Source organism: Mus pahari, chromosome 2, assembly GCF_900095145.1.
Source record: "Mus pahari chromosome 2, PAHARI_EIJ_v1.1, whole genome shotgun sequence".
Taxonomy (NCBI): Eukaryota; Metazoa; Chordata; class Mammalia; order Rodentia; family Muridae; genus Mus; species Mus pahari.
This window is the reverse complement of record NC_034591.1, coordinates 53,835,314-53,847,403: the sequence shown is the minus strand read 5'-3', so window position 1 is coordinate 53,847,403 and position 12,090 is coordinate 53,835,314. Positions and strand designations below refer to the sequence as shown.

General features: G+C 44.1%; 1 protein-coding gene across 1 annotated transcript; it reads right to left on the bottom strand.

Moving 5' to 3' along the window:
* Window positions 1-741: 741 nt before the first annotated feature.
* On the bottom strand, window positions 742-11,244 carry LOC110315329 (aldose reductase-related protein 1). The gene is made up of 10 exons (XM_021189414.2): window positions 11,111-11,244; window positions 8,362-8,529; window positions 7,630-7,746; window positions 6,499-6,576; window positions 4,809-4,931; window positions 4,439-4,545; window positions 3,954-4,035; window positions 3,419-3,502; window positions 2,803-2,885; window positions 742-1,053 (listed from the first exon to the last, which is right to left on the bottom strand). Exons 1-10 carry the CDS (start codon window positions 11,174-11,176, stop codon window positions 1,011-1,013), a joined length of 951 nt encoding a protein of 316 aa, XP_021045073.1. The 5' UTR covers window positions 11,177-11,244; the 3' UTR covers window positions 742-1,010.
* Between the last annotated feature and the right edge of the window lie 846 nt (window positions 11,245-12,090).

The following is a 12,090-nucleotide window of genomic DNA, read 5'->3' as shown; positions in this document are numbered from 1 at the left end:
ACTCTGCTGCCAGCACCTTGCCCCCTGGCACGACAGCATACTACGGACAAGATGGGCAAACAACAAGAGGACGTAACTGAGGACATCTCAGGGGAAAGTGGAGGGAAGGGGTCAAGAGAAAGCTTGTGGAGAGGGGCCATCAAATTGCCGTGCACTGTCCCTGAGAGTACCTTCCCTTGAAACTTGCTTTAGACACAGACTACCTGGGACCATCAGCAAGTTCTTGGCTCCCTGATGCCTCTATTTCCTTGCCTTGGAATTAGGAGATTTTTGGATGCAATAAGCTCACTCATTCGAAAGCACTTCAAATTGTGTCAGATGCTTTGGTGACCGTGCTCATTAGTTATTGTCACCTTGACACAAACTGGAGTCACCTAGGAAGAGGGAACCTCAGTTGAGGAATTGCCTCTATCAGATGGCCTGTGGACAAGTCTGTAGGGGATTTTCTTGATTAGTTATTTATTGATATAGGAGAGCCCAGTCCTGTGTGGGTAATGTCAGCCCGGGACAAGAGGTGCTGGGTTGTATAAGAAAGCAAGCTGGATAAGCCATCGAGTGATCCACTGAACAGCATTCCTCCATGATCTATGCTTCAGAGACCCAGCTCCTGCCTCTGTTTCTGCTATGGCTTCCTTCTGTGACGGACTATGGCTGAAACATGTAAGACAAATAAGCCCTTTCCTCTACAAGTTGCTTTTGGTCATGGTGGTTATCACAGCAATGGACAGCATACTACAGGAGTTACTATTATGGTTTTTTTTTTATTGTTCTATCATAGTATCTTCAGTGTTACCATACCACATGTTCCTGATGACAAACATGTGTTGAGCCCGAGCTAGTGAGAACCGTTGTCCTTCATTTCTCTGGAGTCACATTTCCCTGTGGAGAGTCTGCTCCTTGATGAACACAAAAATTTAAATTCTGCATTGCCAGATGGTAGCCTACATCCAGGTTGATTTTAGAGAGACGAAGGAATCTATCATGCACGGATCTCATCAAGCAAATCGACCTCAGTATTCCTCGTGGAAAGGATAGTCCTCTTCAGTTCTTGCACTGCAACAGCAAATACAAAGAAGAAAATAGTCCACAAAAGCAAAAATGTGATCTGAGACACTCTTACGTGATATCTGAGACACTCTTACATGATATCTGAGACACTCTTACGTGATATCTGAGACACTCTTACGTGATACATCCGGCCATCTCTGTACCCTTCTGATCTCTTCCCCAGCAAGACTGTGAACATGAGACATGGAGTATGGCGCAGGCACACAACATGACCTTCTCCCAAAATATCAGAAGAGTATTAAGGAAAGAGGGCCTTCAATCAGTCATCCGACCACCAGTTAATTGTCATCACGAGGGCTCATAAGCAAGCTGACACACAGCTGAGGGCCCCAGAACTATTGTCTCAAACTCTGTCATTGCTGTGAAGCAGGAAATACTATTGAAATCAATAGATTGGCTATGACTAGTAAATTTGATACTAATATAAGCAAAGAGCTTAAAGTGTCTGCTGCATGCTAAATGAGAATTCAGTGAAGGTTGGCTGTGATTAATATTGTCATCCTTACTTTGTAGATTAGAAAAGTGATTTTATGACATCATCAAAACTCCCCAAGGACCTCAGTACTAGTAAAAAATGTAGATTTTGGATTAGGACCCAGTGACAGTTGACTTCTGAGGCCACCAAATTCACTAGCTTCACATATACTCCTAGTTGATACCCAACAGGCATAATAAACACATGTCAAACCTTTGATTTTACCAAAATGTTAACTCTGCATTTGAGTTGCTCAAACAAAAGCCAACCAAGCAAACAAAAATACAAAACCAGCTTCAACTGTTAATTTTGTTAATTAAATCAATTCCATGTTCCCATTTATCTAGATCATGGTCTTCCTCGCTTCCTCCCCAACACCATGGTCCAGGACCAGCGACTGTCATCTTTTCCATGGGTTTAGTCTCTCAACCCACAAGTCATGGTGAATCTTTTAAGACATATCAGATCATACCAGCCTCTGTTCATGGCTTATTCCTCTTTCAGGCCTAAAAATCAAAGACCTGTCCATAGTTTTACTCTAAATCTCCTCAAGTTTCTGCTTTCTTACAATAACACTTATTCATTCCACAGAATTCTCAATCCCCTTCAAATGCTCTAGCTATGACATCAGAGCATTTGCAATGGTTGCTATGAGTGTCAAGAATGCTATTTCCCTAAATATCCATGTTGCTCATCTTCCACTGTCTTCAACTGTCACTTTGTGAGCAAAGCTTCCCATGGATAGTCATGTATTAAAGTGTCTATTACAAAAGGTAGCTATACCTTTTGTCCTGCTTCACTTTTCTGTATGGTATTTGTCACTCTCTGGTTGATATATGTAACTGAGATCAGAGTTACTTCAGTTTCCCTCTGTAGAATATGAACTTGGGAACAGGAAGCTTGTAGTGTGATGTCCCAAACATGTAGACTATTCCTGGCCATAGCACATTGCAGGAAGTCACTGGGTGAATGAGTGAGGGAAGGAGAACTTGACTCCCACACAGCGGTGACAGCTCCTTTCTTTAAAATTCTTACTCCGTGTGTAAGATTCAGAAACTGAGCATCAAATGACAATGTCTCTGCTCTTAGTGATTCCCCAGGACTCAAACTTTTCTTTTTAACTTTTCACAACTGCCAGAAAATAGTATTTGAAGACAAAAATCATCCCATAATCCCACATGCCTTCCATCCCTTCCTATTAACCCTTTATCCTTAGGGAGAGGCCTAATCAACCTCCCACTTAACCTGGTACCACTTACTCCACCAGGTCACAGGCCCTCCAGTTCTTGTTGAAGCTGAGAATGGCGGCCATGTCTTCCTCACTCAACTGGAAGTCGAAGACCTAGAAAGACAAGAGTTCCAAAACCATCCTTAGCAAGGAAAGTGCTGGTGGGATCTGAGGTTCTAGGTGTTTCCCCTAATATGTCTGTTATAAACATATTATTCTTTAAATTAAGAGTGAGTTATTTATAGAGTTTAGTGTTCTAAGAGGGGAGAGGTTGGGTTGTAGGTGTGCTAAGTTTGTACAATGATGCCTGAAGGGTGTCTCGGAGGACAAGTTTTCAAGTCCAATCCATGTCAACAAGGCAGTCTGCAGTTGGCTAGCACAGCGTTCTGCCTATGATCTAAGTGCTCCATGGTAGACAGTGGTCTTCTCAGTGATCAGTCCTGATGGGTTTGGCTGGCACCCTCTGTGAGCCCAATCATCTAAGGCCATCTTTCTAGCCTACGAGTTGACAGAGTGCTTGGAAGAAGGGAAGACACACTGTCAGTGAAAGAGTGGGATGTGAAGCTAAAGGACAGGGAAGAAGATTCCTCGTTCCCTCCTATCATCTGTTCCACTGGGGAATGTCAGATGAACAGCCCAGGTCTTACCTGAATGTTCTCCTGTATGCGTGAGGGTGTCACAGACTTGGGGATCACCACCACGTTCCTTTGGACATGAAATCGAATCAGAACCTGTGTATCACGAAGAGAAGGCATGTGTCCAGTTATCTACAAGACCTTCTCCTTCTTGTAAAATGACAACTATATAAGTAACTCCCTATGGCTTAACAACAGTAGATATTAACAAAGCCCTTCACCATTAGGGATACTTTTCTAGTTCCCTTCTTATGCCCATTGATCCAAGAAACAACTAGAAATTCCTAACTAGGAATGAAGAGGGTAGCCTGTAGTCATAGGCTTGGACTCTATACAGTTGGCACCTGAACCCAAAGCCTGAGGGCGTGGCAGGAAGCTGAAGGACAGAGGCAGATCCTTGCTACAGTAATACTAATTTTCTGGAGCTCCCAACAGGCTTACACTTCCCCATTTCTTCCTCTCCAGGGAATTAAAAACAAGCAAAATAGTTGTACACATGACTACAAGAATGGATTGCTAAATAAAAGAGGAAAACACTTTATTTTACCTGAGCTACTGTTTTCTTGTGTTTTGCAGCAATCTCTTTGATCTTGGGAATCTCCAGTACTACAGGGTCCTCTGGCTTGGCACTAGAGGAAGAAAGATAGGTGGAGTAAAAATCACCATGGCTATTGTGTGCCCGTGAACATCACTACCAGGACAGCGTCAAGGCTGGGCACTGCAGCCTTTTTGCCTCTGCAAGGCAGGCAGGAAGATTTTTTTCCCCTGGATTCGTGCATAGGATCTAGTACTTTGGCAATTTGAAAATACTGCCCCAGCACCGGACATCAGAAATGGAATATTCCAGGGAATCAGACATACTATCAACTTAAAAACACTTTACCCTGACAATCCCACTTGGGGTGCCAAACACACTGCCATTGGTATATTTTATCTAGTGCCTTGGAACTTACATACTAATAGAACAAATTACAAAACGCTAATTTTAAGAATGATCGAGAAAAAAAAAGAACCAGTACTCTGAAGCCTTACTAAGGTCGGTCTGGGGAGCCCAGGGGACTGTAGGCCGTGACAGCGATGCCCTTGGAGTGACAGAATTGGATCAGTTTTTCCTGGGTGAGGTAAGGGTGGCTCTCAATCTGCAAGAGAAAACATCTCCATCACTAGGGAAGGAGGCCTGCTTTCTGAGTAGCTCAGCAGGAACTCCAGGACCACAAGAAAGGACCAACACAACTGCCAAGCATAACCCATCGACAGGTATGCTACAAACCAGACCCAGAGACCTGCCTCCCACCTCCCTAAGCATCCTGAACACAGACCTGAGAGAGGAGACTGCAGACTGTATTGAACTCCTGGTGCTGATGCAGGCACAGAGCAGGACCCTGCACCAAACAGAACTTACCTGGTTGGTCACTGGCTTATGTTTCAGTCCAGGCTTGTTCAGGAGCCTTTCAATCTGGAAGTGGTTGAAGTTGGAGATGCCCAGAGCTTTTATCAGCCCCTGGTCCACCAGTTCCTCCATGGCCTGACACAGTGAAGAATATCATTTAGATGGCTCTAAGAGGATATAGGGATGCTGGCGTGCTTAGTCCTTGGTAGAAGGAATGGCTCCTGCATGGCAGGGTAAGTGAAGCACTAAAGGAGAATTTTGGTCTAGACCGTGGTGCCCTCATGGCTGCTTCCAGCTGTCCTCTTCCCCAGCTCAGATGTAATGAGGAAGGAGAAGTAAAGGTTTTACTTGTTGTCTGCTCTTAGGCAAAAGTGACCCAAACTGAGTGATGTAGGTTATCCAGGAAATAGTCCACAGTGTAAGGAAAGGAATCGTTGTTTTTTATTTTGTGCTATTAAGGATTGAGTCTATGGTCTCTGTGTTAGACAGGCAGTCTGCCATTAAGCCGTATCTCTAGTTCCTAACCCCCTTCATTTTTCAATTTTGGATAGGATCTTTTAGGGGTTGGCCTTGAAGTTACTCTGAAGTCCAGGCAGGATCCGAAATGTGACCTTTGTGCCTCAGCCTCTAACATAGCTGTGATTATAAGCATACTGTAAGGATTGCCTTGCAGATGTATGGACCCAGCCAGGGGCACCCAGCCAACCCATATCACATCCACCCAAGGATCTGGAGTTTATTTATTTATTACTTAAATACACTGAGCTTGTTCTAAACTTTCCCAAAGATAAGTATCCAGCCTGATAGTGGAAGCCACACATTGAACGTGAATTTGTAATTATTCATCCATTCTAAGTTTCTGTTTATATGTGTGTCTACGTATGCATATACATATACCACATATACATCATGTGTGTGTGTGCGTGTGTGTGTGTGTGTGTACGTGTGTGTGTGTGTGTGTGTGTGTGTGTGTGTGTAAACGTATACAATGTGCTTGCTAGGCTACCTCAGCTTATTGGACATCAATTAGTACAGGGATGAGGGAGTAGAGGAAGGAATCATCTTAGCCCAGGAGAATCATTGGGAGGAGAGTTTAAATTGAGCCTGAAAAAAAATTTTTTTGACATGAAGAAAGGTAGTCAACTCATGCATGGATGGGGGAGGGGCAGCAAGGGCTTAGAGGCAGGGACAAGCAAGGAGTGTTTAGTTGACACGTGAAATCTCATCTTTGGCTACAACTTGGAATACTCTGAGTAAACTTTCTCCTTCAGCATGTCTAAGAGCAGCCATGTCCTTCCTTTTTATTTTTTATTTTTTTCGTTCACTGACATACTTGGTCCTTCTGGTATCTGTCAGAGCCTCTGCCTTGCAGTAAGGTATTGTTTTTTGTTCCTGAAAGTGTTTCATGGGGCCAGGGAAATGTTTCAGTGGGTAAAGGTCCTTGCTGCCAAGCTAGATGGTCTGTTTCTTCCTGGAGCCTATGCGATAGAAGGAAACAACCTACTTTGGGTAGCTGCCCTCTGACTTTCACGAGTAGCTCCACATACACCCCTTTGCAGGACAGAGGGAGAACTGAGAATAATCATCCTGAAATTATAGACAGAGCACTTGAGCCTCTCCACACCAGGGTGGAATCTTAACAGCAGCTGAGGGAAGCTTTGCTTTTTAACTTTGAGCACACTTGAAGGAAGTTGGAACCTACCTCCCAGGCATCCATGAATGTGGATTTACTCAGGAGAACTTTGCCTTTATTGTCTTTGGGTAATAACGCATTCCCAGCCTGTAAATGAAAAACAAAGCTATCACCGGAATCGGCATTTAGATACCTGGTCCTGTGAAGAGATGTCTCAGGACAGCGAAATAAAAAGTATCCATGTCAAACTCCAGAGAACTCACATAAAAACATAACATTCAAAAAAAATTCCCGTGTCAGTCTACCATGGGATGTCAGTCCTCTATTTCTGGCAATACTCAGCTGGCTCCAAATCCACTAGTATATTATAGAAGCCATCATTATCGTCGTAATGTAACCAATGTAAAACTCAGGGTCACTAGACAGAGGTTTTATATCAGAAGACTATGGTTATCTGGGGAAGAGAGTAGCCAGCTTCTCCTAACCTTGCAGCCTGGACACGGCCTGCATTTGGGGACCATGCCACTATCACCAAGGCTGTTCATGAAGGCAACAACATGAGAATCCACATCCCTCCAGACACTGTACGGTATTTCTTCAGGATGGACTGGCTAACTGTCAATATCACCACACATGGAGGTCACTCCCTGGGCACACTTGGATGAATAGGAACTTATGCAAGAGTGTCCCAAGACATCCTACCGAGGGCACTCATGGGCATGCATCCCACAGGAAGATGGCTGGCCAGTTGCAGCTTATCCGAGCTGGTAGCAGAAATACTGTCCCTTTCAAACACAGTTGCAGAAAACCAAGCACGAGTCTCACCACGCACCACCTGTTGCCTCAGCCTCCGCCCCGCACAATCTTTTGGGGACTAGAGAGATGGGTCAGAAGATGAGAGCACTTGCTGCTCTTACAGAGGACTCGGGTTGGGTTCCTAGCACCCAGGTGATGTTTCACAACAATCCATAACTCCAATTCCTAAGGATCCCATGCTCTCTTCTGATCTCCACAGGCACCAAGCGTGGGCATGGTGCACACATATACATGTAAACAAAACACTCACATACAAAAAAAAAAATAGAATAAAACTCAAACCCAACCTCCTGCACCATCCCTCCCCAGTGTCACAGTCTTGGCACCATAGTCATTTTGTAGCATCTCCATGAAAATAGAGAGACGGCAAAGAGCAGCTCAAACCTGAAATCCCTGTGGCCAGTGGATTAGATACAGGTCCAGATAGTCCAGCTTCAGATCCGAGAGGGTGTTCTGGAAGGCTTTCTTCACCAGGCTTTTCTCAAAGAAGGTGGCCCACAGCTGCAGGGTGTGACAGGGGAGCATTAGAACTAGGGAGAGGAAGGCCACACATATTACAGTTACTCTCCCTGCTTTGAGATTTGTACACCCCAGGACAGGCTATTCGCTTATAAGAAATACGTTAAGAAATGTAATGTAGTGGGTCATCAGCTCTTAGCAAGTCAACATCACTTCCTAAGTGTCCCCCTATGCTCTCGGTATTGGGTTTGTTTCTTAGTCATTTAACTTAGTCAGCCATTGACTGGAATTATTCCTGTGTCACATGCTTTTCCCTGGCTCTCATTTCTCAGATGGCAGGAGTTGTTTGTGGCTCTTCAAGTTCAAGTATTATGATGCAATAGGAGGGTTAGCCCTTTTTAATACTCCCTTATCCCCAGGCCTGTCAGGCCCTGTGATGAATGGCAATGAGCATACATGTATATAGGTGTGGCCACTCCAACAGTGGATGTTTTTGTGTGTGGAATTCTATCAAGAGACATAATGAACAAAGAGCAGGGAACAAAGGGCCAGGAGCCATGCAGGCACATAAGGAAAGGCTAATAAACTCTTAAAGCTTCCCATACCCAGATACTTCCACCTGCCTTGAAGTCATGTCCACCACGTGGACCATTGTACCTTGCTGACAATGAAGAGATCCTCCCGCTTCACAGCCTTCTCCTGAATCTTCTCTTGAATGGCTTCTCCCACCTCATTCTCATTGTGATACACATAGGCACAGTCGATGTGGCGATACCCAGCATCAATGGCCGCCTTCACAGCTTCCTTGACTTGGCCTGGGGAAGACTGAAAGGCAATAGAAAAGACCACTGGATGCTCCAAGACTCCCTCTTAAGGGCACCACATAGACCAGATTCTGAAAACCACAGCCTTGCTGCGGTCCAGTTTCCAAGTGGATGTGGGAGAGGAAAACATGCCCGATGGGCTTCTCTCAGGAAAAGAAAAGGTGAATTAATTTTTTTATTTCACTAAATTTTTAGGTTATCATACAAAGTGATGGATTTCATTATGGCATCTTAATACACAAGTCATTGTCATGATTCTGACTCATGTCCTATTCTAATCCCCCAATCCAGGTTGATCTTGAAGTGCCTCCAGTTTCTGAGTGACAAATGACTCCACTTGCAACTTGCTGAAGGCTGGCCTGAAAACTAGACTCTGAGGAGGATTTCTCAGACTCCAGACAGCTAGAATCTTAAAAAAACGATTGTAGCAACGTGATTTGAACTCTGCTATGGTGCAATATAAGGCTGAGCAGATTCCTCAATATCCCTAAACCTTGACAGCAAAACATAGCAAGTTATGGACCCTGCCCCATGAGGCCTTTGTGTTGCTAACTTGCCACAAGACTGTGAAGATTTCAGCACATCACCTGGCACTCGGTAAGGCTGGGTGGATGCAATCCAATCTGTAATCACTGTAATCACGGTTTCAGGAAAAGACCAGACAGGAAAATGTTAAGTAGGCACTTCATTTCTTTGTCCTCAGTTTTAAACCTAACAGAAACTTTATAAAAATGGATTTTCCCCATATGGATTAAAAAAAGAAAAGAAAAGAAAAGAAAAGAAAAGAAAGGAAAGGAAAGGAAAGGAAAGGAAAGGAAAGGAAAGGAAAGGAAAAGAAAAGAAAAGAAAAGAAAAGAAAAGAAAAGAAAAGAAAAGAAAAGAAAAGAAAAGAAAAGAAAAGAAAAGAAAAGAAAAAAGAAAACAAATGAAGGGAAGGAGCATTTGAAGTGGATCACCTTCTGTCCTGACCTAACCAAGCCAGGTATTGGCTTAGGAAAATAAGTACTCATGGCTTATCTCTCTGCAGAGCATAGTGCTACATGGCTGTAATACCACCATGAGAGGCACAAAGGTTGGAGGGTCGTGGCTTTGAGGACAGCCTGGGGCACATTACCATCTCATTCAATACAAAACAGCATCTCACTGGATGTGGTGGCCCATGTTTTAATCCTAGCATTTGGGAGGTGGAGAGTAGGAGAATCAGGAGTTCAGGGCCAGTCTCAGACACATAATGAATTATTATAAGGCAACCTGGGCTACAGAAGACACTCTCAAACACCAGCCCATAAATAACTCTGCCTCTATCACAAAATCTAAAGATCCTGTTTTTAAGCATCAAACCTTGAAAAGCACATAGAGCAGAAATCAACAGCGCTGCCATCACAAGGAGAAGGAATTTCCAGAAACGCAAAAGCACTGGGGTCCAGGGCCAAAGTGTCACCCTCCTGCATGTCCTCTGGTGAGCACAGAGTCCTTACCTTGAAAACAACTTCTTACAATATTTACAACTGCTTTTGGAACTCTGAAAGTGAGTTTCTTCTAAATTTATCCAGGGTGAGTATCCTGGAGATTTGTAATTATTTGTCACCTTGATGGAACGTGAAATTTCTACTCACTATTCTAGTAAGACCCCAATCTAGTGTAGAGACAAAGAGAGAACCCACCCTCTGTGTAAAGAAAAGAGAAACGGGGCAAGACTGGAAATGAGTCTCGGACACAGGACGGATGGGTTCCCAAACTACTCCTGAGCCAAGGGTGAAGGCTCACACCTGAAATCCCAGCATTCAGGAAGCTGAGGCAGGAGGATTACTCCAAATTAGATCAAGATTATTTTAGGTTAGAGAGAGAGAAACCCTGTCTCAAGAAATCAAAATCAAAGCGAAAAACAGCTCCTGGTTAACAAGCTGGCTACTCTCATGTTGTCAGTAATAGAAACAGCAAAGAGGGCAGAGGTGGAAGAAGATGGACCGACAGCAGACTTGTCCCAAGATTTTGTGGGAAATCTGTTTCACTGGGTCCTGGGATGGGCCATGGAGCAACTTGCCAGCAGAGATTAACACAGCCAGGGCAGACTCTGAGCTGACTCCAATTCTGTGGCTCTCATGCTGCTCGGGTCTTAAGGTGTGAGGGAATCACATGGAGTCTTTGCAAACTGCCTGAGCCAGTTCAGTTGTTGTCCTCTGCCTTTCCCATAGGCTCCTGGGCCACTCAGATGTTGGCATAGTCTCGCATCGTGAGAAAGAGTGGGGTCATTAAGAACTCTATCCTCTCTCTCAGTCGCTCAGCCAGTAACAAACCAACAGAGACCCTCAGAGTCCCGAGGAAAAGCTTTCTAAGAGAATACCTTCCTTGAAAACAGTTTTCTCCCTGAGGAATAGTATGATTTTAAACCTGATACTCACCAAGGCAGCTATTGTCATTTCTAGGAAAGGGTCATCTGTAACTCAAAGCAGCTCTAAATGAATGGATATTGGGTGATAATGCTGGCGTTTCAAACCCAAGGCAGACAGATGCTTTGCACAGAAGAGAAAATGCCCTGACCATCCCTCAAAGGCTGTGGTGTCCCAAGACTGCGCACTCACCTTCCAGGTGCCCAGGCCCACAAGGGGCATCTTGGCTTTGGTACTGAGTTCAACGAACGTGGCCATGGTTGCTGCCAAGACTTCTCTGAGTGAGCAGATGAAATGCCTGCTTTCTCTACAGGGAGGCTGGGGACGTTTTTTATGTCCTGGATAAAGGAGGCGGGCTCTTACCACACTGGCAAGCAGCCACAGCCAAGGGTTGGGGCATGAGAACAGGAACTTCATTTCAATCTTGTGCCACACTGATAATCGTAAACAAAGATTAAAGTCAGAACAGTGCAAAGGGTATCTGGCGCAGAAGGCATGCTTCATTGGGAATGCGGTTCAGAGGTTTGTGAACCTAGATGACACAGCTGAAAGGTTACTCGAGATAAACTGGTAAGTTTATTTGGGAAGGGTCATTGCCCTGGGAGTGGATATAACACTAGTGAACTGCATGGGTGCTCATGCAGTTTGAGGCAAATAAAAATGTCGAGGAAAAATGAGACATCTTAGTCTTACAGTAACTACTTTGAAATAACTATCATTGGCCACAAAACTAAGAACAAAAGGATGTCTGTTACAGAGGAAACTGGCAGGTGACCTTGTGGAAAGATTTTTTTTTTTAAATGTAGGTCATGGACACCTTTCTAGAAATGCCTGTAATTTAACTGGTATCCATGCATTTTCTGTCAGATTGTTGGGCAAGAAGATTCCCCGAGGATGAAAATGACCTGATAGCCATTGGGACAGGTTCTTTCCTAATAAAATTCTCTTTCTCCTTCCTTTGTTTTTCCTTTCTTCTTCATGACCTACTTTTCTTCTTCCTCCTTTTCTTTTCTTTCAGATTTAGGGATTTGACCAATTGTGTTTTATAACGACACTTTAAAAAGTTGTGCCTGGCTTTATTTATAATAGCCAGAAGCTGGAAAGAACCCAGATGTCCCTCAATAGAGGAATGGATACAGAAACTGTGGTACATTTACACAATGGAGTACTAC

Excerpts from the sequence above, each read along its gene's own strand:
- LOC110315329 (XM_021189414.2), bottom strand. The coding sequence starts at position 11,176 with ATGGCCACGTTCGTTGAACTCAGTACCAAAGCCAAGATGCCCCTTGTG. Across the intron at positions 7,747-8,361 it reads ATCTCTTCATTGTCAGCAAG|CTGTGGGCCACCTTCTTTGA; the intron begins GTACAATGGTCC and ends CACACCCTGCAG. Across the intron at positions 4,932-6,498 it reads CATTCATGGATGCCTGGGAG|GCCATGGAGGAACTGGTGGA; the intron begins GTAGGTTCCAAC and ends TCACTGTGTCAG.